Here is a 27457-nt window from a genome sequence, read left to right on the forward strand (position 1 = left end):
TTGTAGTTTGTGTTGTACAGAAGAAGTGACGCTGGTTTGTAGTTTGTGTTGTACAGAAGAAGTAACGCTGGTTTGTAGTTTGTGTTGCACAGAAGAAGTGACGCTGGTTAGTAGTTTGTGTTGTACAGAAGAAGTGACGCTGGTTTGTAGTTTGTGTTGAACAGAAGAAGTGACGCTGGTTAACAGTTGTGTTAGTACAGAAGAAAGCGACGCTGGTTTGTAGTTTGTGTTGTACAGAAGAAGTGACGCTGGTTTGTAGTTTGTGTTGAACAGAAGAAGTGACGCTGGTTAACAGTTTGTGTTGTACAGAAGAAGTGACGCTGGTTTGTAGTTTGTGTTGTACAGAAGAAGTGACGCTGGTTTGTAGTTTGTGTTGTACAGAAGAAGTAACGCTGGTTAGTAGTTTGTGTTGTACAGAAGAAGTAACGCTGGTTTGTAGTTTGTGTTGTACAGAAGAAGTAACGCTGGTTTGTAGTTTGTGTTGTACAGAAGAAGTAACACTGGTTAGTAGTTTGTTTTGTACAGAAGAAGTGACGCTGGTTAACAGTTTGTGTTGTACAGAAGAAGTGACGCTGGTTAGTAGTTTGTGTTGTACAGAAGAAGTGACGCTGGTTTGTAGTTTGTGTTGTACAGAAGAAGTGACGCTGGTTAGTAGTTTGTGTTGTACAGAAGTAACGCTGATTAGTAGTTTGTGTTGTACGGAAGAAGTGACGCTGGTTAGTAGTTTGTATTGTACAAACAAATGTTTGGAGCTTTTCTGTAACAGAATCGACATCTGTAAACCGATACATTTAGTGTTGTTAGTCAGCATGGAGTAACACTATAACATTGTATATGAAAAAGTAAGTGAAAGGAATTTTGAAGGTTTTTTTGTATCTACAGTGAGAGTTAATAGTGATTTATAAAACAAACCTTGTCAGGGGTTCGGTTTAGGGACAGAGAAGTCTGAGGAGTTTTCTCCCCAGTTTAGGAACCTTGTCAGGGGTTCAGTTTAGGGACAGAGAAGTCTGAGGAGTTCTCTCCCCAGTTTAGAAACCTTGTCAGGGGTTTATTTTAGGGACAGAGAAGTCTGAGGAGTTCTCTCCCCAGTTTAGGAACCTTGTTAGGTGTTCGGTTTAGGGACAGAGAAGTCTGAGGAGTTGTCCTGTGTCTAGAGTTGAAATACATATATGGTTTATAAAAAAGATGTTTTTTTTAAAACTTTCAGGTCTCTTTGAATCACCTTCTTCCTTCTCAATCTGACAGTTTCTAACATGTTTTTCCACCTTCCACTATACTTTAAATAGAAATCGTACTCACATTCAAAGAGACTAGAGTCATTGAAGGCAAATGTTGGAACTTTCTGGCGTGTGGTCAAATGAGTTTGCTTCTATGCCAGTTTTTCATTAAATCAAAAGCTAATTTCGAGATATTGCTACTTCAAACGTGCTCACCCTTTCAATCCTGTGAGCGTTATGATGTGATGATCATAGTAGTCCAAGAGTTGGCGGTAGGTGGTGATGGCAAGTTGCCTCCCTTCTAGTCTTACACTGCTAAATTAGGGACGACTAGCGCAGATAGCCCTCGTGTAGCTTTGCGCGAAATAAAAACAGACAAACAAAACAAAACAATCAATTTTAATTCCTTGTATGTTTGATTGTTAAGTGTAAAATAAATTACACTGCTTTTCATTGCAAGGTTTTCTTTCGTAACAATTGCATTTTCTTTGATGACAAGGGCGTTGCTCCAGTTTGTGCTGGGATTCGTTTTGGAGATAGTTCTAAACATCCTGCAATACGTCTTTCTTTCTTTCCCATGGAAAACATTGAAATGTCTTGTTCCTAAGGTTAACACTGTTTCGCAGTTTTGTTTGTTAAATACCTACCTTCAACAAAATTATCCAGTCACGAGTCTAACTATGGGGATATTGATTTGTTAACTGGCATTAGCACAAACAATTTTTTCTTACAAACTACAGTCAACCCTTAACGGCAGATCATACTGAACATTTTAATTACAGTAATGTTTACGTTTCACAAGTTTTCCTCGTACAAGACAAAGAATTTCTTACTTTGTTGTGTGTGTTTTCTTATATCAAATTCACATCAGGCTATCTGCTGGGTCCACTGAGGGGAATCGAGCCCCCGATTTTAGTGTTGTAAATCCGTAGACTTACTGCTGTATCAGCGCAGAACTGCTTTGTTGTGCGTCGTTTGTAGGTAAAATGACAACGTTCTCACCGCCGTACAAACGAAGATCGGAGATTACTTGTTAATAGGTTTTGTTTATTTTATTAAAGGAACCGACACGTAAAGTATACATCGACGAAGTTCGGGTTCTCGTTTTTATTCGGGTACACTATTTTGTTGAAATTCTAAACCCATGGTCCAAGTAAATAGTTTTCTTTACAAAAGGATTCAATTTTAGTAATTAAAGTGTGTGTGCGCTTCTTATAGAAAGCCACATCGGGCTATCTGCTGAGTCCAGAGAGGGGAATCGAATCCCTGATTTTAGCGTTGTAAATCCTTGGACTTACCGCTGTACCAGCAGGGTACTGGCAGTTAGAAAGCGTTTTACGACAAGAATGGAGTCCAATTAATGTTAAAGTGAGGTTATACATTCACTTTTGTTTGTTTGTGTTGCTTTTAATTTCGCGCAAAGATACATGAGTGCTATCTCAATAATTTAGCAGTGAAAAACTAGAGAGAAGACGGGATAGTCATCACCACCCACCGCTAACTCTTGTACTAATCTTTTACCAACGAATGGTGGGATTGGCAATAACATTATAACGCTATCGCGGCTGAAAGTGCTAGCATGTTTGGTGCGACCGGGATTCGAACCCGTGACTCTCTGCTTACGAGTCGATCGTCCCTAACCACCGGGCCAAGCACCTTTATTTTTATGATAGGTATAGTCATTAATATAAATTTCTGCTTAAATCAAGCGATTTAGTCAAACAAAAACAAACCGGATAAAATCAAACGGACAACAAGTACAGCTATCCATACATACCGTTCTTAAGTTCGTATTGTTTCATTAGTTGTATATTCTTGGCGTTAACGACATTTTCGGGCGTAAACCTAATAGTATCCACGAGATTCGATCAGCTTAGAAGATTTAGGCTGGTCCTAAATCTATATACAAAATCTACGGTCCACAATAATGTTTATGATATATTTAAAATAATAAATGAAAATACAAATATTATACACTCCAATCGATAGTGCAGACGAAAACAACTGTAAAGACAGAATACAACTAACTTCAACTGAAGATATTGTCGAAGATAGCTATCTTCATTTTATGTATTATATTTGCTCTCACATATTATTCATTCGACTACTAAGACTTATATACCATGGTAATATTTCTAAGTAATATTTTAAATATCGAATATCGTAGACAACCGCTAAGTGATTAGTCAAATAATAATATGATAAAGTGTAACGTGTAGAACGTTATTATTGGTTCCTAACAATAACATATTAGGTAACAGTAAAAATATATTGTTTAAATTACATAGTATGTATTATATATGTTAATTATATTTTGTGGTTGCTTAAAGTGTTAAGATATAATGGTTACGAAACCTGGATGTGACCAGATAAACTTTCCAAGTCACATCACGCGAGGTTTATCACGATAAATAAATAGAGGGTCATCATTCTTGATGACGAGAAACCAATTGAAATAAAAATGTATCTCACAACGGCTGATATGGGTATTAACACTTTTTTTGATAAGTAAACCTGAAGAAAGATGACCTAGGAAGGTCAAAACGTTGTTCTCCGCTTATCAATAAAAGTATTGATACCCATACCAGCCGTTCTGAGATACAGAGGGTCATCATGTTACACAATTACACATCATGTCACAGTGAATAGAGGGTCATCATGTTACACAATTACACAACATGTCACAGTGAATAGAGGTTCATCATGTTACACAATTACACATCATTTCACAGTGAACAGAGGGTCACCATGTTACACAATTACACATCATGTCACAGTGAACAGAGGTTCATCATGTTACACAATTACACATCATGTCACAGTGAATAGAGGGTCATCATGTTACACAATTACACATCATGTCACAGTGAACAGAGGGTCATCATGTTACACAATTACACATCATGTCACAGTGAACAGAGGGTCATCATGTTACACAATTACACATCATGTCACAGTGAACAGAGGTTCATCATGTTACACAATTACACATCATGTCACAGTGAACAGAGGGTCATCATGTTACACAATTACACATCATGTCACAGTGAACAGAGGGTCATCATGTTACACAATTACACATCATGTCACAGTGAATAGAGGGTCATCATGTTACACAATTACACAACATGTCACAGTGAATAGAGGTTCATCATGTTACACAATTACACATCATTTCACAGTGAATAGAGGGTCATCATGTTACACAATTACACATCATATCACAGTGAATAGAGGTTCATCATGTTACACAATTACACATCATGTCACAGTGAATAGAGGGTCATCATGTTTCACAATTACACATCATGTCACAGTGAATAGAGGGTCATCATGTTACACAATTACACAACATGTCACAGTGAATAGAGGTTCATCATGTTACACAATTACACATCATTTCACAGTGAATAGAGGGTCATCATGTTACACAATTACACATCATATCACAGTGAATAGAGGTTCATCATGTTACACAATTACACATCATGTCACAGTGAATAGAGGGTCATCATGTTACACAATTACACAGCATGTTACACAATTACACATCATGTCACAGTGAATAGAGGGTCATCATGTTACACAATTATACAACATGTCACAGTGAATAGGTGAACAGAGGTTCATCATGTTACACAATTACACATCATATCACAGTGAATAGAGGGTCATCATGTTACACAATTACACATCATATCACAGTGAATAGAGGGTCATCATGTTACACAATTACACATCATATCACAGTGAATAGAGGGTCACCATGTTACACAATTACACATCATATCACAGTGAACAGAGGGTCATCATGTTACACAATTACACATCATATCACAGTGAACAGAGGGTCATCATGGTACACAATTACACATCATGTTACAATGAATAGAGGTTCATCATGTTACACAATTACACATCATATCACAGTGAACAGAGGTTCATCATGTTACACAATTACACAACATACCACAGTGAACAGAGGGTCATCATGTTACACAATTACACATCATGTTACAATGAATAGAGGTTCATCATGTTACACAATTACACATCATATCACAGTGAACAGAGGTTCATCATGTTACACAATTACACATCATATCACAGTGAATAGAGGTTCATCATGTTACACAATTACACAACATACCACAGTGAACAGAGGGTCATCATGTTACAATGAATAGAGGTTCATCATGTTACACAATTACACATCATATCACAGTGAACTTAGGTTCATCATGTTACACAATTACACAACATACCACAGTGAACAGAGGGTCATCATGTTACACAATTACACATCATGTTACAATGAATAGAGGGTCACCATGTTACACAATTACACATCATATCACAGTGAACAGAGGGTCACCATGTTACACAATTACACATCATATCACAGTGAATAGAGGGTCACCATGTTACACAATTACACATCATATCACAGTGAACAGAGGGTCATCATGTTACACAATTACACATCATATCACAGTGAACAGAGGGTCATCATGTTACAACAAAGACACTAAAAGTTACACAAGATGGCGAGTATAAAATACTACGTGATGGTCAACAGTTATGAATCTCTTTCTTCCCACCGATTGTTTCGTGTTTGACGATAATGATCTTTTACTGAGCATTGTTAAATGGTTAGAGTGACCAAGCGGTGACACTGAGTGTTCGTTTTCCGCGTCCCTGTATAGCTATAACACTCTCACGGTGTTGTTGCACTGTGGTTGCACTGTAACAGCTTAGGAGCTGATGGTTTTGGGGTTTTTGATCATCTTTCCCTCCAGTCATTACTTCTATTTCAAGATGGCTCTACGTAGGTAACTCTTATGAACTTCTAATAACTACGCGTATCTTTTTTCTTATCAGTAGCTGTTGATTATATATTTTAATATGTATATATATTAAAACTATGTTTAGAAACAAATAACACGATTATTAATTACAACACTGAGAGACGTCACACTAAACAAAACCCTTTTAAAACTAATGTTGCTGTTCTAATACCTTCACCGTTTTCATCCAGTCTGAATAAGCTTCCTCAGTTTCCTATCAACGCAGTCATATATCATCACCATCCTTGTCTGTTCTCTACAAACGCAGCCATATATTATCACCATCCTTGTCTGTTCTCTACAAACACATCCATATATCATCACCATCCTTGTCTGTTCTCTACAAACACATCCATATATCATCACCATCCTTGTCTGTTCTCTACAAACACATCCATATATCATCACCATCCTTGTCTGTTCTCTACAAACACATCCATATATCATCACCATCCTTGTCTGTTCTCTACAAACACATCCATATATCATCACCATCCTTGTCTGTTCTCTACAAACACATCCATATATCATCACCATCCTTGTCTGTTCTTCACAAACGCAGCCATATATCATCACCATTCTTGTCTGTTCTCTACAAATAGCCATATATCATCACCATCCTTGTCTGTTCTCCACAAACGCAGCCATATATCATCACCATCCTTGTCTGTTCTCCACAAACACATTCATATAGAATCACCATCTTTGTCTGTTCTCCACAAACACATTCATATAGAATCACCATCTTTGTCTGTTCTCTACAAACGCAGCCATATATCATCACCATCCTTGTCTGTTCTCTACAAATAGTCATATATCATCACCATCCTTGTCTGTTCTCTACAAACACATCCATATATATCATCACTATCCTTGTCTTCTCTACAAATGCAGCCATATATCATCACCATCCTTGTCTGTTCTCTACAAACACATCCATATATCATCACCATCCTTGTCTGTTCTCCACAAACACATCCATATATCATCACCATCCTTGTCTGTTCTCTACAAACACATCCATATATCATCACCATCCTTGTCTGTTCTCCACAAACACATCCATATATCATCACCATCCTTGTCTGTTCTCCACAAACGCAGCCATATATCATCACCATCCTTGTCTGTTCTCTACAAATAGCCATATATCATCACCATCCTTGTCGGTTCTCCACAAACGCAGCCATATATCATCACCATCCTTGTCTGTTCTCCACAAACGCAGCCATATATCATCACCATCCTTGTCTGTTCTCCACAAACACATCCATATATCATCACTATCCTTGTTCTGTTTCTACAAATAGTCATATATCATCACCATCTTTTGTCTGTTCTCTCACAAACGCAGCTATATATCATCACCATCCTTGTCTGTTTCTCTACAAATAGTCATATATCATCATCATCTTTGTCTGTTCTCTCACAAACACATCCATATATCATCACCATCCTTGTCTGTTCTCTACAAACGCAGCTATATCATCACCATCCTTGTCTGTTCTCTCAAACACATCCATATATCATCACCATCCTTGTCTGTTCTCTACAACGCAGCTATATATTATCACCATCCTTGTCTGTTCTCTTACAAACACATCCATATATCATCACCATCCTTGTTCGTTTCTCTACAAACACATCCATATATCATCACTATCCTTGTTCTGTTCTCTACAAATAGTCATATATCATCACCATCTTTTGTCTGTTTCTCCACAAACGCAGCCATATATCATCACCATCCTTGTCTGTTCTCTACAAACACATCCATATATCATCACCATCCTTGTCTGTTCTCCACAAACACATCCATATATCATCACCATCCTTGTCTGTTCTTTCTACAAACGCAGCTATATTATCACCATCCTTGTCTGTTCTCTACAAATACATCCATATATCATCACCATCCTTGTTCTGTTCTCCACAAACACATCCATATATCATCACTATCCTTGTCTGTTTTCTTTTGCAAATAGTCATATATCATCACCATCTTTGTCTGTTCTCCACAAACGCAGCTATATATCATCACCATCTCTTGTTCGTTCTCTACAAATAGTCATATATCATCACCATCTTTGTCTGTTGTTCTTCACAAACACATCCATATATCATCACCATCTCTTGTCTGTTTCTTCTACAAACGCAGCTATATATCATCACCATCCTTGTCTGTTTCTACAAACACATCCATATATCATCACCATCCTTGTCTGTTTCTCCACAAACACATCCATATATATCATCACCATCCTTGTCTGTTCTACTACAAACACATCCATATATCATCACCATCCTTGTCTGTTCTCCACAAACACATCCATATATCATCACCATCCTTGTCTGTTCTCTACAAACGCAGCCATATATCATCACCATCCTTGTCTGTTCTCTACAAACACATCCATATATCATCACTCATCCTTGTTCTGTTTCTCTACAAACACATCCATATATCATCACCATCTTTGTCTGTTCTCTACAAACGCAGCCATATATCATCACCATTCTTGTCTGTTCTCTACAAACACATCCATATATCATCACCATCCTTGTCTGTTCTCCACAAACACATCCATATATCATCACCATCCTTGTCTGTTCTCTACAAATAGTCATATATCATCACCATCTTTGTCTGTTCTCCACAACGCAGCCATATATCATCACCATCCTTGTCTGTTCTCTCTACAATAGTCATATATCATCACCATCTTTGTCTGTTCTCCACAAACACATCCATATATCATCACCATCCTTGTCTGTTCTCTACAAACGCAGCCATATATCATCACCATCCTTGTCTGTTCTCTACAAACACATCCATATATCATCACCATCCTTGTCTGTTCTCTACAAACGCAGCCATATATCATCACCATCCTTGTCTGTTCTCTACAAACACATCCATATATCATCACCATCCTTGTCTGTTCTCCACAAACACATCCATATATCATCACCATCCTTGTCTGTTCTCTACAAATAGTCATATATCATCACCATCTTTGTCTGTTCTCCACAAACGCAGCCATATATCATCACCATCCTTGTCTGTTCTCTACAAATAGTCATATATCATCATCATCTTTGTCTGTTCTCCACAAACACATCCATATATCATCACCATCCTTGTCTGTTCTCTACAAACGCAGCCATATATCATCACCATCCTTGTCTGTTCTCCACAAACGCAGCCATATATCATCACCATCCGTGTCTGTTCTCTACAAATACAGCCATATATTATCATCATTCTTGTCTGTTCTCTACAAAGACAGTCACATACCATTACCATTCTTGTGTGTTTAGCTATCTGTGCGCTGCTCGCCATGGGTATTGAACCAGGGTTTCTATCATCATAAGTTCTTAGACATACCGCTGTGCTATTGGGAGGTGTTCGTCCTTTAAACCTATGCTTCTTAAAGAGTATTCAGGGCAAATTTCTTCAGGATATATGTAAGAAGGTTGCATAGTTATGGAAAGGAAGAGGCAGCCGGTGTGTAAATCGATTGATGGACCACCGAAATACATAATGAAAAGGTCAGGTGGTCAGCGGACAAAAATTTCGAGAATTAGACATATTATATACTGTATATATATATATAGATTTCAAGAAATACACGATCTGTTAAACACTCGCCAAAGTCTAGTCTTGCATGTAACTGTGATGTTAAGACACAAATACCTACATATTATTCCAGTATTTACATGTGTAATATTATTGGCAATACTGGCTGTAAATAATATCTGTAATTAGTTTTATCATGTTTTTGCCATCCACCTTTAGTGGCACAGCAGTATGTTTACGGACTTACAACTCTAGAAACTGGTTTTCGATATACGTGATGAGGAAAGCACAGATAGCCCATTTTGCAACTTTGGGTTCAAATGCAAACTGTATTTTTTTTACTATTACATTTGCAAACTTCTTTGAAAAATACTTATTAATATAAAATAAAAGACGTGTGTGTGATTGTGTATACGTATACGTTCTCTTCGTATTGTTTGATTTCAAGGTGGGTGTTGTTTTTTTTCTATTTTGGGAGAAATAGTCTATATAACTGTTCTTGCATATTAAGTGTATATTTAACATTTATTTTCGAGCGACCTCTTTTGATGTAAAAGGGATATATTTAGATGTATTGAGAACATGAACATTTTAACACCATGTTTCCCCTTGTTGTTTCTGTTCGTTGATAGTGAAAAGAAGAATGAAAATAACGCAAGATTTAAATTTTTAGCCCTATAGCAAGTTTTCAGTCTCTAGATGGCGCCCCAGTTTGTAATTACGAAATTTCCGCGGAAAAATGTATCATGTCATTACAAAACTGAAACTGAAACCTACTGTGATGGAAAAAGTTTTGAAAGACACAAGAACTAGATCGCTAAATGACGGCCACGTTGTGAGATAGACTGCATAACTAAAGATATACTTGCTGATTTGTTCTTTATAGAAGGCGAACTTAAAAAAGAAACAAGGAAACATTTTTGTTTCCAGCTGTGTCAAAGAGATTATATAATTAAGGAAACTCGACGCGAGCTGGAGTACTGGAGGCATTATGCCACGAATTAAATTAAAATAAATATTCTACACTGTTGCCAACAAATCAACCGGTTCTACAGATACAAGAAAATCTGAGTGCACGTGTGACGAAGTCTGTGCTAGTCCATCTTATATACGGTTTCTAAACCACTCAATATCCTACTGTATAGTCGTTTTAAACTAAATAAAGTAACCATAACTAAGCCTGATCCTAACAAAGAAACATAAATTCATAAAATTGTTTACCCAGCACAGACTTAACCCCAGGTAAACATTAGACTGCCGAATGAAGTGTTTCTGAAAATAATGAAAACAAAAGGAGATATGTGGTTTTCAGGGGTATTGGGAGGGAAGACGAACACTTTTCGAGTAAGAAGTTTATGGAAATTCTAAGCAACCATCGTTCCTTAGTCCGAAGGAGAGACATTAGATATAAAGGAACCTTTAGTCCTTTAGAAATTGAAAGGACGATTCCTCAACGAAAATTACCAGTATAACAGTATAACCGTGTAATAATTTCTTCATAACTTGGTGGCATTATGAAGCATCTTTCTGTAATAGATTTGATGGGGAATTTATCACGAAACGCGAGCAGCCATGTTGTGCTAGCGCTAAGTTCAATTTATCCACTATTACATTTTCTCATAAGATAATCAAGTTATACAATATTGGCAAATGTGTGCACATAATTAAATATGTAAGATACTCTTAAAACTAGTAATAAATGAAAAACATAAAGGAAACAAATTTGAGCATTTTAAACCGTAAAAATAAGCCAGGCTTCTCAAGAAAAAATTGTTAATTGTGTAATATTCATATGAATAAATAGAAAATAAATAAACGTCCTTCCTTATTTAGGAGAATCAACGTCATTGCTGTACTGTTACGTACTTGCTTTCTATATGACGTCGCATACAGATACACATATGCATATATTAGATTTTCAATTCGAAACAACAGCACATGTTCATATGTGCAAGCGAGATAAGCTTTGTATATTTTGCTTAAAATACAAAACGCTTTTGTAAACATTTGAATAAAAAAGATATCTTATTTTAGCTCCTCGAAAGGGACCAAAGGTCGCCTGGAAAAGTCACATTGTTTTAACCACTCGAACCACTGTACAGTAGTGTGTTCACTGCCAGTCAGTCAGTAGACACTAGAGCGACGTCACATAAGAGACACTTAACGTTGCAGTTTGTATTGTCGTGACGTCCGTAAAACGTGCACATGCCAAGAATCACGAGAAGAATTAGGCAAAAACAATTATGTCAGACAATAAGGCCATGTAATGGACATAGTGGACTATAAAAGCACTATCTATGTAAACCAATAAAGCTATGTAATGCACATAGTGGACTATAAAAGCACTATTTAAATATAGTGGACAATAAAAGGGTTCGTAAAAGCAAAAGAGCAAAGAAGGATTTACAAATACATAAAACGTTTATATAATATAATATAATATAATATAATATAATATAATATAATATAATATAATATAATATAATATAATATAATATACTTTTACTGTTTCCAGGCAAGCAAAATTAGAATATAATTTGGTCACTAGCCGTAGATAATAGACTCCCGTTAATAAAATACGTACTTTTATCTAACATAATATAATGTATAGAGAAATCAGGGAACCAATTGGTACATCTAGACAGTCCTACCCTCTAAGCTCAACTACAAGTATTAAAAAACTCAAATCCATCCCTTATCGCTCAAAAGGTTATCTTTTTTTCTCATAAACTTACTTAAATTTACGATCTTCACAATATACGAAGACAACCCATTCCAGGGGCCAATCACCCTGATAGGAAACTAAAACTGTCTTAGCTGAAAAGGGCTCATACCCTGCCAAAGTTTATATTAGTGTCTTTTAGTCCTTTCATTCTTACCATTAATTATCTTATCAGATAATTCGTTCTGTGTCATTTTAGACACAAAATGGTACTCCTCCATCATTAGAACAAAAGTAAAGAAGTAGTGTGAAACCTGTTCCTGTATCTAGTTGGTTGGTTTTTGGAAATTCGCACAAAGCTACTCGAGGGCTATCTGTGCTAGCCGTCCCTAATTTAGCAGTGTAAGACTAGAGGGAAGGCAGCTAGTCATCACCACCCACCGCCAACTCTTGGGCTACTCTATTACCAACGAATAGTGGGATTAACCGTCACATTATAACGCCCCTACGGCTAAAACACACGCCTTAACACACTTGGCCATGCCGGGCCGTGTTCTATACAATATCTGTGGATTATATTTTGCTAATAATTAAATTTCGTATTTCAGTAATAGGCTTGGCATGGTCAGGTGGTTAAGGCTCTCGACTCGTAATCTGAGGGTCGCGGGATCGAATCCCCGTCTCACCAAACATGCTCGTCCTTTCTTCTATAGCGTTATAATGTGATGGTCGATTCCACTATTCGTTGGTAAAAGAGTAGCCCAAGAGTTAGCGGTGGGTGGTGATGACCAGCTGATTTCTCTCTAGTCTTGCACTGCTAAATTAAGGACGGCTAGCGCAGATCCCCCTCGTGTAGCTTTGCACGAAGTTCAAAACAAACCAAACCGGTATACTTATTTGATAGCGTAATGTATGCACCATTAAAAAATGAAAAGGTGAGTCATCGAGGATTATGTTAGGACGTTGCTTTCAAGGTCAAATTCTGATCACGTAAATATTGTTGTTTTTATTAAAATCAAATACACAAAAGGACATCTGGGTTCTGCTTACCACAGGTATCAAAACCCGGTTTTAGTGGTATACGTTAGCAGAGAAACTGTTGCACTCCTGGGAAGTGAACAGAAATATAAATCCCAAGCTCTTCTATTTTCTTTTTTATTTGGGCCTGGCATGGCCAGGTGCGTTAAGGCGTTCGACTTGTAATCAGAGGGTTTAAAGTTCCAATACCCGTCGTACCAAACGCGGTCGCCCTTTTAGCCGTGGGGGCGTTATAATGATGCGGTCCATCCCACTATTCGTTGGTAAAAGAGTAGCCAAAGAGTTGACGGTGGGTGGTGATGACTAGCTGCCTTCCCTCTAGTCTTACACTGCTAAATTAGGGACGGCTAGCGCAGATAGCCCTCGAGTAGCTTTACGCGAAATTCAAAACAAACAAACAACTAGCGCAGATAGCCTTCGTATAGCTTTGCGCGAAATGCAGAACAAACAAATCTTTTTTATTTATTTAAACAAAATAACAGAACCTCTCTGGGATAATAAATTGGACTTGCAGTTTAATATCGCTGTCGTATTTTGCCTAATTAGCGAGTTCGGAAGAATTTTTAAATTAGTCTTGGAAAGCCATAATTCAGCGAAACGAGAAAGTCACGTGCTTACTGGAAACTGAATTGTGGATGTAGTCGTAACGTCAAATAACCGATAGAATGTCCTCGAACGTCTTATTTATCTACATGTTACGTAACTGAAGTGATTTTCCCCACTTTTAAACAAAACAATACATTTTCTTCTTGAAATCATTCAAGCTGGTTTTGTGTAAATACCGAGAGCATACATATATGGTTTTTCCTGACGCTCCGTATACGTGACTGAAATCATCAAATGTACATAACTTGTAAACATAATTTGTAACTGTCTGTGTAATATCACTGTAGCTCAAAACCAAAACATTACTGCACTTGTTCTCTTGAACTATTTTCCCTATGTAATATTCCACCTTTGTATTTAGCTGATGTATAACAGGTTTTATAAGTTCTATTTTATCCGACATTTCCTTGTATTTTATGACCTTGATAACTATTGGACGAAAGTTATTTTTCTTCCTCAGACTTTTAAGTTGGGTTCAATTTGTTGTGACCTACTGGAGTAATTATAAAAAAGAAAACATAATCTTGTTAACCTGAAGATGACCTAAGAAGGTCGAAACTTTGTCCTGCACTTTATTTTAATTAAAAGTTTTAATACCCGCACCACCCGTCTTGAGAATACATTTTTACTTCATTTGGGTTTCTCGTCCTCACAGAAAACACGTTTTTCCTCAGTAACTTTCAGTATTAAAAACACACTAAAATTCTGTAGATAGTTACAACTGCCATAAAATGCATGTCCGGGAAAACTTCAGCAGATAATTTTGAAAAGAAGAAAATAAGGAAAAAAAAACAAATAAACATGATGTTTGTTAGCAAACGCTTGGTAACTGAGCGGTAAAATTGAGGGATTTGGCGTGCTGATACCTTGGACTAAGTCCTTGTAATGGTTAGGCTGTCATAGCGTATTGTGTAGCTTTGTATTGAAGAAAAAAAATCAAAATAAATGTAGATCTTATCTTGTCGGACAATTTTTGCGTTCAAAAAATTGAAACTTTTATTATCATCTGGGGTAAGATAGCAGGTAGAAAGCAAAATTTCTGCACAGTACAAAAGAGTAGCCAGATTATTAAAGATAAAAAATTTTAATGTCAATTCAAGGTCCTAGTGCGGTATCCCACAATCCTTAGAATACCTACGCCTATGATAATTTTTCTTAACGATGTTCATGGAAAATAAATCTGTAAATTATACCAAATTGTACGAGTTTCTGTACCATCCATTAAACAGAGTATGACCTTACACGAGGATGAAATGGCAGAAACCACAGACAGGTAAATATAAGCGTATGTCTACGGACTTACAACGCTAGAAATCGAGTTTAGACACCTTCGGTGAGTAGTTGTTTCTATTGTACATAATTAAAAAGCAAACACACAAAATGCCCATAAAACCAGCGAAACACAAAATGTGAAACTGTAAATTTGTAAATTGTGACCCAACAAACCTTCATGCCAAATTTGGTAAAGAACGATAAAGATGGGCAAAACAGGAAGTTTTAAATGCACATACAACAGACAGTACTATTATATTTATATGCATAGCGTCAGTGCATCAGATCCGCATGAAACACATTCATAAAGTTATATCTGTACACAGAGAATAGAGAAAAAATTCTTCGTGACGGGAAAGGGAGGCGAAACGTAAAATCGTGACCCCCTATTGCAAATTTACATGTACACAGGACACAAATTTCGCGCAACTGGGGTTGCACATCGCGTAATAAAAGGCTTTTTTCAGTATCATGTAAGCAATTATTCTATGATATAGAGGGCAATTAATGACTAATTATGTTCAGAAATGGCCAATTTTTCTGAATGTTCTCAACTTTCCTAGGTTTCTCTTTTGGCCTGGCATGGCCTAGCGCGTTAAGGCGTGCGCTTCGTAATCTGAGGGTCGCGGGTTCGCGCCCGAGTCGTGCCAAACATGCTCGCCCTCCCAGCCGTGGGGGCGTTATAATGTGACGGTCAATTCCACTATTCGTTGGTAAAAGAGTAGCCCAAGAGTTGGCGGTGGGTGGTGATGACTAGCTGCCTTCCCTCTAGTCTTACACTGCTAAATTAGGGACGGCTAGCACAGATAGCCCTCGAGTAGCTTTGTGCGAAATTCCAAAAACAACAAAAAAACAAAAACAAGTTTCTCTTTCAATTTCCTTATATAACCCAAAACTAGGCCCTCAACAGCATAAATTATTAATTCTCTAATTATCTAGTCTTCGTATTATACTTTAGGTCTAATAAGTCCGTTGTTGTTTTCTGTAACATTATAATCTAATTGAAAATACCTTTCAGTTTGTCGTTTACTTTGACGCAAAATCACACAATAGGCTCTCTGGGATCTCATCATCGGGGGAGAAGGAAATGGCGATGGAACCTTGGTTTCCAACATAAAGTGGTAAACGTCATCCAAATAAATATGATTTGATCAATTCGAGGCTGTTCCAAATAGATTCACCTCTCCCACTCAGTGGCGCAGCTGTAAGTCAACAGGCTCCCGACGCTAAGAATCTGATCTCGATACCCGTGATAACAAAAATAGCCCAATGTGTAGTTGTGCTTAATTACAAACAAAACAATTAACTGAAATTGTGGGAAGTTGATTTGTGATATGTGAGATCGATTTCGTAATGGATCTTTGTCCAGTATGTTGCTATTGTCTGATAGAGCAAGTGATTATAATAATAATGTCTGAAAATGTTCGTGTAGTGTTGGTTGTAGCAGTCATGTTCATCATTTCTTACTTTTAAAGAAAGCGTTTGGAAGTTTCATTTAATGGACTAGTACCTCCTTCTAAACTAATCTCAATTTCTGAAAACTTGCTCCCTCGTAATTAAAAATACATTCAGCCTCTTTCTTCGTAGGCCTAATTAGTATCTTATTAATTGAAAAGGAGGTTCGATTGCTTTCTTTTTCGTTTTCCTTTCAAACGTTGTAACAAACGTTCATAAAAAATTGTCTTCCCACAAACACAGTATGAGAATAACTCACATCAGGACGTAGTGTGCTTGTGTACCTAGTGTCACTTAGGAGTGCAATGAGCGATTGGCTCAAACATCAGGACGTAGTGTGCTTGTGTACCTAGTGTCACTTAGGAGTGCAATGAGCGATTGGCTCAAACATCAGGACGTAGTGTGCTTGTGTACCTAGTGTCACTTAGGAGTACAATGAGCGATTGGCTCAAACATCAGGACGTAGTGTGCTTGTGTACCAAGTGTCACTTAGGAGTGCAATGAGCGATTGGCTCAAACATCAGGACGTAGTGTGCTTGTGTACCTAGTGTCACTTAGGAGTACAATGAGTGATTGGCTCAAACGTCAGGACGTAGTGTGCTTGTGTACCTAGTGTCACTTAAGAGTACAATGAGTGATTGACTCAAACGTCAGGACGTAGTGTGCTTGTGTACCTAGTGTCACTTAGGAGTACAATGAGTGATTGGCTCAAACGTCAGGACGTAGTGTGCTTGTGTACCTAGTGTCACTTAAGAGTACAATGAGTGATTGACTCAAACGTCAGGACGTAGTGTGCTTGAGTACCTAGTGTCACTTAGGAGTACAATGAGTGATTGGCTCAAACATCAGGACGTAGTCGACTTGAGACCTAATGTCACTTAGTGAGCTTTCGAGACAATATGTTGTTAATCAGTTTCGTAACCTTTAAAATGCTCTTCATTAAACTGACCAAATTAAAGATTTGGAAAATAAGTAGGTCAAGAGAGACGTTTTACCAAATATTTATTACTTAATTCGAAATAAGATTCAGAGGTTGAGACAGTCGATACAGTAAAAGTATGCGTCATTTGAAGTTATGTAGAGTCTTACATGTATTCGTAACTACTGCCCTTATCAGGTTTCACAAATATTTCTATTGGTTATATATTCATATCAAACCATTTTATAAATCCATCTAAATCTGCATTACGTGAACCGATAGTTTGAATGTACACAAGACGTTTACTTACATCTCTATTCAATTCATTCACTTCAAATAACTCATGTATTAGTTGCTAAGTTCACTTTAGGACTATATTTCATCAACCCGCAGTTATCACAGCAATACGCTGCTTAACAAAGATATACAAACAAACACATTTATATCTGAAACTGTTTCTTCATCCTGTTACACAACCCAACTGTGGTTTCATTTGTAATGTGATTAGCGTAACAATAGTTTACTTTCAGTTTTTTCGCTACTTATCATTGCTTATAAACATTTTCTGACATAGCTTTCGAATACGGAAGCATAGCACATGTAATTATGTTCCACGAATCTCCAGTATAGTCCAAAAGTTGTTCACGTAGGCCTAATTTATTTTTAATACGTAGATATATGTATATATATATATGTTTTAACACATTTTTATTAATTGCAAAACAGCGAGAGTAAAGTTGTCATGAACCACAGCTCCATCTATCGCTCATGTTTTTTTATTTTTAAAATAATAGGGTAAATATTTCCTTCAGAGCAACCGCAGAACTATTACGTTTCCAGTTTATTCACTTGTTAGGTAAAAACATGTTCTGGCAGATAATAGAAGCGAGGTCGGGCCTACTTTCTTATACAAATTTTAATTTGAATTAAAAAGTACGTTCAAGGACTTTGGAAGTGAAACAAATCCTTGCGATTGGTTTGTGAACTAAGTACTGAGTCTGCGTTGAGAAGAGGCATCATTCAGTTGTTCTTTGTATATTGAACATAAGAAGCGAGCAGTGTTGGTGAGAGTTAACTTTTACAGTCATACAAAAACATGCATCGTCGTATAAGAGTGGCTATCGTTAACTTTGCTGTGGTGTTCTTTAGCGCTCAGGTTTTATCTGGGGGTAAAATTAACGAGTTAGAGAATACACAGTCAACGTTAGGCACGACAGAAGTTGATGTTGGAAAAGAAGTATCGTCTGACAATGAAAACGTAAATTTATCGAGCCGCAGGATCGAACCACTTCAGTACATGACGACGGATCATTCCTACATTACAACTCCGGATCATTCCTACGTTACAACCCCATCAACGACCAAACAACTTAACGAGACATCGGCAAATCTTTTCAACGATACAATCCCAACAACAACCAAACAACTTAACGAAACAACAACGGATCTTTTCTACGCTACAACCCCAACAACCAAACAACTTAACGCGACAACGACGGATCTATTCTACGGTACAAACCCAACAAGAAAATCTACAACCGTCACAGAAAAAGCAATTGAAACAACTACGAAATACCCTGGACCACAGTGGTCAGACATAGAGAAAAACGTCAAAAACTTAATTAGCACCGCTCTGAAACAGCTATTACCAAATATGATACGTACAACTTCCAGTGCTAACCTATCGGGCTCCTGTTACTCTAATATGCTGAAAATGTTGTTAGGTGTGCGAAGTTTGAAAGCCTGGGCATTTAGAAGTAAGTATGTTTCACAAAACTTTGTTATATTCACGCGGAGAGCTACAAAAGATAAAATTAATTTATTTACCAATAATGTTTTGAAGTATTTAGGGATTATTAGGGCAATCAAGTTATCTAATAAAACATATTTTCAAAATCACTTATGCTCAAGATTGCAAAAAAATAAACCATTCTAATGACACGTGATTTACTAATTTGCAAATTCAAAATATTTCTATTATAGCATACCTAACTATTCGCATACTTATATTTTCATTAATTTATGATACGTACCTCCACCAGTGGATCAGCGGTGCCCCTCAATGGCACAGCGGCATGTCTACGGAGTTACAACTACTAGAAACTTGGTTTCGATACCCGTGGTGGTCAGAGCACACATTGTGTAGCTTGTGCTCACATTCAAACAAACCAAGATCAGCAGTGAATCTGATAAGAACCAAAGTTTCAATGCTTGTGATGAGCAAAGCACAGAGAGCTCATTTTGTAGTTCTGTGATTAGCGACAAATAAACAAACAAATATTATTTAGGTAGAAATACATTTACTTTTCCTATGTTCTAGAGTCGATATTGAAAGTACAAGTGCAATATAAACACATCACATTTGTAGCAAAATAAAACCATCAAATAATGTAAACTAAACCTTATTTCGCTTCTTTGGCGCATATTAGTGTATAAAACACATCTTAATTTGTTTATTTTTAATTTTTCGCAAAGCTATACAAGGGCTATGTGCGTTATCCGTCCCTAATTTAGCAGTGTAAGACTAGAAGGAAGGCAGCTAATTATCACCACCCACCTCCAACTCTTTGCTTATTCTTTTAGCAACGAATAGTGGGATTGCCCACCACATTACAACGCCCCCACGGCTGAAAGGACGAACATGTTGGGTTCGACGGGGATTCGAACCCGCGACCCTCAGATTACGAGTTGAATGCCTTAACCCACCTAGCCATGCCGGGCAACATACACGTCTTCATATTACTAATAAACAAACTTCCAACATTATATTTGTTTCTGTTTCTAATTATACACTCAACGTTTCGCTTTACAGCTTTGTTTCAGGAACGTTCCTCAGAAACTTTTAATCGAAAGTTTGAGTGTATAATTAAAATAAAAATAAAAAGAGTGGTATTTGGTCGTTTATTTCTAGTAGTAAGATGTAAATTAAATAGTGAAATATATATATTTCAAGCATTTCAGTGGTTCAGCGATAAGCCTCCAGGCTTATAACGCTGAAATTCTGGTTTCAATACCCGTAGTGAGTAGAGCACAAAAAACCCAGGATTAAGATTTGTGCTTAACAGCATCCCTACAAAATTACGACATACCTGTTAAACCTTCACTGAAATTTCACAATATGTTTACATCTGCTTACTTATACATAAATCTATGGTTATACTCTATCGTTGGATTATGCATTTTTCGCAATAATCAGAAAACGTACCATATTAAAAGACCCCATAATCTGAGCGCTTTCGAAACATTTCTTTTATCACGGACAAACTGGAAACATACTACATACATAACTGTCGATACATCGATAATATACTGTATTACTTCACGTTCTGGGGAAATTTATTTGTGTTTCTTTGTCATTAAACTAGAGGGACATTCAGTAGAGCTCGTACCTTCGACAGGCAGCGTTGAATGTATTCGGCTCTCAAAAATTGTCCATATATCCGTCGCTATCGGCAGACACAAACCATTTCTGGCAGAACAACGAGTAATAATATTCTACATAGATCCATCAATTATCATCAAATTCCGACCAAGTTTGATTGATTTATAGAACGAAAATACTGTGGCAAATTGGTCCCCATGTTAACAGACAGGTTTTTTCTTGTAGTTGTGTTTTTTTTTTTACCTTAGCTCAAATCAAAGAGCTTACCAATGGAGCTAAAATCGTCCAGAATGTCACTCAGGTGTAATGAAAATATTAGAAGTAGATTTGCTAGATCGCTTAACTTGAATCTGACATCGGATTTTGTATCGCTGATCCTCAGAACGTGTGTGTTTTCTTCTAGCAAAGCCATATCAAGCTATCTACTGACCCCACCGAGGGAATCGAACCCCTAATTTTAGCGTTGTAAATCCATAGATATACCGCTGTACTAACGGGGTCATAAGATCACCGTATTCGAAACTTCATTTATATCCCCGTTTAAAATTGGCTTGACCAAAGTCGGTACACCAGTTCAGATGATCTAACTAGTTTTTTTTGTTGTCATTTCTTATGGCGCGGACTCAGTTACAAGTGCTAGCTAGATCCCTACATTAGAGGCCCCATGCATCATGGCACAATTTTTAACATGAGTTAAAAAAACAAGGTAGGTTCAAGGTTTTATTTCATAATGTTAGCGTCACTGACAAAAACAAATGAGGTGGAAGAATAGGAAAAAGTGAACAACTTTTGAAGGTCACAAAACCAAACATAATACACAGTTCTAAAAGAAACTTGAGAAAATCAGTTGTTCGAAATTTTTCGTTATAATACCCTAACATTAATTTCGTAAATGAAAGTTCTGAGTTGTTTTCTATTGAATGAAACATTCAACTTATCGCATCACAGTTTCTTCAGGAGCGTTTCTCTAAACGAAAACCTGAAGAACTTGGAAAGCGAAACGTTGAGAATGAAATTAAGAACAATCAAATAAAAGTTGGTGTTACAATGTCTTCTATCAAATAAAAGTTGGTGTTACAAGATCTATCAAATAGAATTTGGTGTCACATGGTCTTCTATCAAATCAAAGTTGGTGTTACATGGTCTTCTGCCAAATAAAAGTTGGTATTACAAGGACTTCTTTGAAATAAAGTTGGTATTATATGGACCTCTAACAAATAAAAGTTAGAGTTACATGGTCTTCTATCAAATAATAGTTAGTGTCACATAGTTTTCTATCTAATAAGAGTTGGTATAACATGGTCTTCTATCTAATAAAAGTTGGTGTTACATAGTCTTCTATCAAATAAAATTTGGTGTTACGTGGTCTTGTATTACATAAAAGTTAGTTTTAAATGGTTTTCTATCAAATAAAAGTTGGTGTTACATGGTTTTTATCAAATAAAATTTGATGTTACAAGGTCTTCTTTCAAATAAAGATTGGTGTTACAAGGTCTTCTATCAAATAAAAGTTGGTGTTACAATGTCTTCTATAAAATACATTTGGTGTTACATGGTCTTCCATCAAATAAATATTGGTGTGACATGGTCTTCAATCAAATAAAAGTTGGTGTTGCATGGTTTTTTATCAAATAAAATTTGATGTTACAAGGTCTTCTTTCAAATAAATATTGGTGTGACATGGTCTTCTATCAAATAAAAGTTGGTGTTGCATGGTTTTTTATCAAATAAAATTTGATGTTACAAGGTCTTTTTTCAAATAAATATTAGTGTGACATGGTCTTCTATCAAAAAAAAATTGGCTTTAAATGGTCTTCTATCTAATAAAAGAGGTGTTACAAGATTTTCTTTGAAATAAAAGTAGCTGTTAAATGGTCTGTCAAATAAAAGTTAGTGTTATAAGAACTTCACTGAAATAAAAGTTGGTGTTATATGGTCTTCTGTCAAATAAAAGTTGGTGTTATATGGTCTTCTGTCAAATAAAAGTTGGTGTTGAATGGTCTTCTATCAAATACAACTTGGTGTCACATGGTCTTCTATCAAATAAAAATTGGTGTTACATTGTCTTCTATCAAATAAAAGTTGGTCTTACATGGTCTTCTTTAAAATAAAAGTTGGTGTTACAAAGTATTCTATAAAAAAGTTGGTGTTACATTATCTTTTATCAAATACATTTGGTGTTAAATAGTTTTCTATCTTATAAGAGTTGGTGTAACATGGTCTTCTATCTAATAAAAGTTGATGTTACATTGTCTTCTATCAAATAAAAGTTGGTGTTACGTGGTCTTCTTTCAAATAAAAGTTGGTGTTACAAGGTCTTCTATCAAAAAGTTGGTGTTACATGGTATTCTACCAAATAAAAGTTGGTGTTACATGATCTTGTATTACATAAAAGTTGGTTTTAAATGGTCTTCTATCAAATAAAAGTTGGTGTTGCACGGTCTTTTATCAAATACATTTGGTGTTACATGGTCTTCTATCAAATAACAGTTGGTGTTAAATAGTTTTCTATCTTATAAGAGTTGGTGTAACATGGTCTTCTATCTAATAAAAGTTGATGTTACATTGTCTTCTATCAAATAAAAGTTGATGTTACAAGGTCTTCTTTCAAATAAAGGTTGGTGTTACAAGGTCTTCTGTCAAATAAAAGTTGGTGTTACAATGTCTTCTATAAAATACATTTGGTGTTACATGGTCTTCAATCCAATAAATATTGGTGTGACATGGTCTTCTATCAAATAAAAGTTGGCTTTAAATGGTCTTCTATCTAATAAAAGAGGTGTTACAAGATTTTCTATGAAATAAAAGTAGCTGTTAAATGGTCTGTCAAATAAAAGTTGGTGTTATAAGAACTTCATTGAAATAAAAGTTGGTGTTATATGGTCTTCTGTCAAATAAAAGTTGGTGTTGCATGGTCTTCTATCAAATAAAACTTGGTGTCACATGGTCTTCCATCACATAAGAGTTGGTGTTAAATTGTTTTCTTTCAAATAAAAGTTGTTGTTACATTGTCTTCTATCAAAAAAGTTGGTGTTACATGGTCTTCTATCAAATAAAAGTTGGTGTTAAATAGTTTTCTATCTTATAAGAGTTGGTGTAACATGGTCTTCTATCTAATAAAAGTTGATGTTACATTGTCTTCTATCAAATAAAAGTTGATGTTACAAGGTCTTCTTTCAAATAAAGGTTGGTGTTACAAGGTCTTCTGTCAAATAAAAGTTGGTGTTACAATGTCTTCTATAAAATACATTTGGTGTTACATGGTCTTCAATCCAATAAATATTGGTGTGACATGGTCTTCTATCAAATAAAAGTTGGCTTTAAATGGTCTTCTATCTAATAAAAGAGGTGTTACAAGATTTTCTATGAAATAAAAGTAGCTGTTAAATGGTCTGTCAAATAAAAGTTGGTGTTATAAGAACTTCATTGAAATAAAAGTTGGTGTTATATGGTCTTCTGTCAAATAAAAGTTGGTGTTGCATGGTCTTCTATCAAATAAAACTTGGTGTCACATGGTCTTCCATCACATAAGAGTTGGTGTTAAATTGTTTTCTTTCAAATAAAAGTTGTTGTTACATTGTCTTCTATCAAAAAAGTTGGTGTTACATGGTCTTCTATCAAATAAAAGTTGGTGTTACAATGTCTTCTATAAAATAAATTTGGTGTTACATGGTATTCTATCTAATAAAAGTTGGTGTTACATGGTATTCTATAAAATAAATGTTGGTGTTACATGGTCTTCCATCACATAGGAGTTGGTGTTAAATTCTTTTCAATCAAATAAAAGTTGGTATTACATAATCTTCCTTCAAATAAAAGTTGGTGTTACATAGTTTTCTATGTAATAAGAGTTGGTATTAGATGGTCTTCTATCACATAAAAGTTGGTGTTAAATGGTATTTTACCAAACAAAAGTTGGTGTTACATGATCTTGAATTACATAAAAGTTGGTTTTAAATGGTCTTCTATCAAATAAAAGTTGGTGTTGCATGGTTTTTTATCAAATAAAATTAGATGTTACAAGGTCTTCTTCAAATAAAGGTTGGTGTTACAAGGTCTTCTATCAAATAACAGTTGGTGTTACAATGTCTTCTATAAAATACATTTGGTGTTACATGGTCTTCTATCAAATAAATATTGGTGTGACATGGTTTTCTATCAAATATAAGTTGGCTTTAAATGGTCTTCTATCTAATAAAAGAGGTGTTACAAGATTTTCTATGAAATAAAAGTAGCTGTTAAATGGTCTGTCAAATAAAAGTTGGTGTTATAAGGTCTTGTTTCAAATAAAAGTTGGTGTTACAAAATCTTCTATCAAAAAAGTTGGTGTTGCATGGTCTTCTATCAAATAAAAGTTTGTGTTGCATGGTCTTCATTCGATTAAAGTTGGTGTTACATGGTCTTCTGTCAAATAAAAGTTGGTATTACAAGAACTTCATTGAAATAAAAGTTGGTGTTATATGGTCTTCTATCAAATAAAAGTTAGTGTTGCATGGTTTTATCAAATAAAATTAGATGTTACAAGGTCTTCTTTCAAATAAAGGTTGGTGTTACAAGGTCTTCTATCAAATAACAGTTGGTGTTACAATGTCTTCTATAAAATACATTTGGTGTTACATGGTCTTCTATCAAATAAATATTGGTGTTACAAGGTCTTCTATCAAAAAAGTTGGTGTTACATGGTATTCTACGAAATAAATGTTGGTGTTACATGATCTTGTATTACATAAAAGTTAGTTTTAAATGGTCTTCTATCAAATAACAGTTGGTGTTGCATGGTCTTTTATCAAATGAAATTTGATGTTACAAAGTCTTCTTTCAAATAAAGGTTGGTGTTACAAGGTCTTCTATCAAATAAAAGTTGGTGTTACAATGTCTTCTATAAAATAAATTTGGTGTTACATGGTCTTCTATCGATTAAAAGTTGGTGTTACAAGGTCCTTCAAATAAAATTTGGTGTTACGTGGTCTTCTACCAAATGAAAGTTGGTATTAAATGGTCCTTCTATCAAATAAAATTTGGTGTTACAAGGCCTTCTTTCAAATAAAAGTTGGTATTATATGGTCTTCTATCACATAAAAGTTGGTGTTAAATGGTCTTCTGTCAAATAAAAATTGGTGTTACAAGATCTTCTGTCAAATAAAAGTTGGTGTTATAAGGTCTTCTATCAAATAAAAGTAGGTATTACGTTGTCTCTTATCAAATAAAAGTTGGTTTTACATGGTCTTCTATATAATGAGAGTTAGAGTTACATGGTATTCTATCTCATAAAAGTTGGTGTTACATGGTATTCTATCAAATAAATGTTGGTGTTACATGGTATTCTATCAAATAAATGTTGGTGTTACATGGTCTCCCATCACATTGGAGCTGGTATTATATTCTTTTCAATCAAATAAAAGTTAGTATTACATAATCTTCCTTCAAATAAAAGTTGGTGTTACATAGTTTTCTATCTAATAAGAGTTGGTGTTAGATGGTCTTCTATCACACAAAAGTTGGTGTTACATGGTATTCTACCAAAAAAAGTTGGTGTTAAATTGTCTTTTATCAAATAAAAGTTGGTGTTGCAAGGTCTCCAAATAAAAGTTGGTCTTAACTTGTCTTAAATAAAATAAAAGGTGGTGTTACAAGGTCTTTCAAATAAAATTTGGTGTTACGTGGTCTTCTACCAAATGAAAGTTGGTATTAAATGGTCCTTCTATCAAATAAAAGTTGGTGTTATATGGTCTTCTATCAAAAAAAATTTGGTGTTACAAGACTTTCTTTCAAATAAAAGTTGGTATTACATGGTCTTCTATCACATAAAAGTTGGTGTTAAATGGTCTTCTGTCAAATAAAAGTTGGTGTTACAAGATATTCTGTCAAATAAAAGTTGGTGTTACAAGGTCTTCTATCAAATAAAAGTTGGTGTTATATGGTCTTCCATCACATAGGAGTTGGTGATAAATTCTTTTCAATCAAAAAAGTTCGTATTACATAATCTTCCTTCAAATAAAAGTAGGTATTACGTGATCTTCTTTCAAATAAAAGTTGGTATTACATAGTTTTCTATCTAATAAGAGTTGGTGTCACATGGTCTTCTATCAAATAAAAGTTGGTGTTACGTGGTATTCTTTCAAATAAAAGTTGGTGTTACAAGGTCTTCTATCAAAAAAGTTGATGTTACATGATCTTGTATTACATAAAAGATGGTTTTAAATGGTCTTATATCAAATAAAAGTTGGTGTTACAAAGTCTTCTATCAAAAAAGTTGGTGTTACATGGTCTTCTATCAAATAAAAGATGGTGTTACAATGTCTTCTATAAAATAAATTTGGTGTTACATGGTCTTCTATCTAATAAAAGTTGGTGTTACATGGTCTTCTATCTAATGAGAGTTGGTGTTACATGGTATTCTATCTAATAAAAGTTGGTGTTACATGGTATTCTATAAAATAAATGTTGGTGTTACATGGTCTTCCATCACATAGGAGTTG

At 35.5% G+C, this 27457-nt stretch overlaps 1 protein-coding gene across 1 annotated transcript in view; it reads left to right on the top strand.

Moving 5' to 3' along the window:
• Positions 1-18429: 18429 nt before the first annotated feature.
• LOC143228860 (nose resistant to fluoxetine protein 6-like) overlaps positions 18430-27457 on the top strand; it is a 61197-nt gene continuing 52169 nt past the window's right edge. Inside the window, exon 1 of the mRNA XM_076460261.1 lies at positions 18430-19353. Within this exon, the coding sequence (XP_076316376.1) occupies positions 18693-19353 (661 nt within the window). The 5' untranslated portion in view covers positions 18430-18692. The remainder of the gene's footprint in view (positions 19354-27457) is intronic.

The sequence above is a fragment of the Tachypleus tridentatus genome, chromosome 10, assembly GCF_004210375.1.
Source record: "Tachypleus tridentatus isolate NWPU-2018 chromosome 10, ASM421037v1, whole genome shotgun sequence".
NCBI lineage: Eukaryota > Metazoa > Arthropoda > Merostomata > Xiphosura > Limulidae > Tachypleus > Tachypleus tridentatus.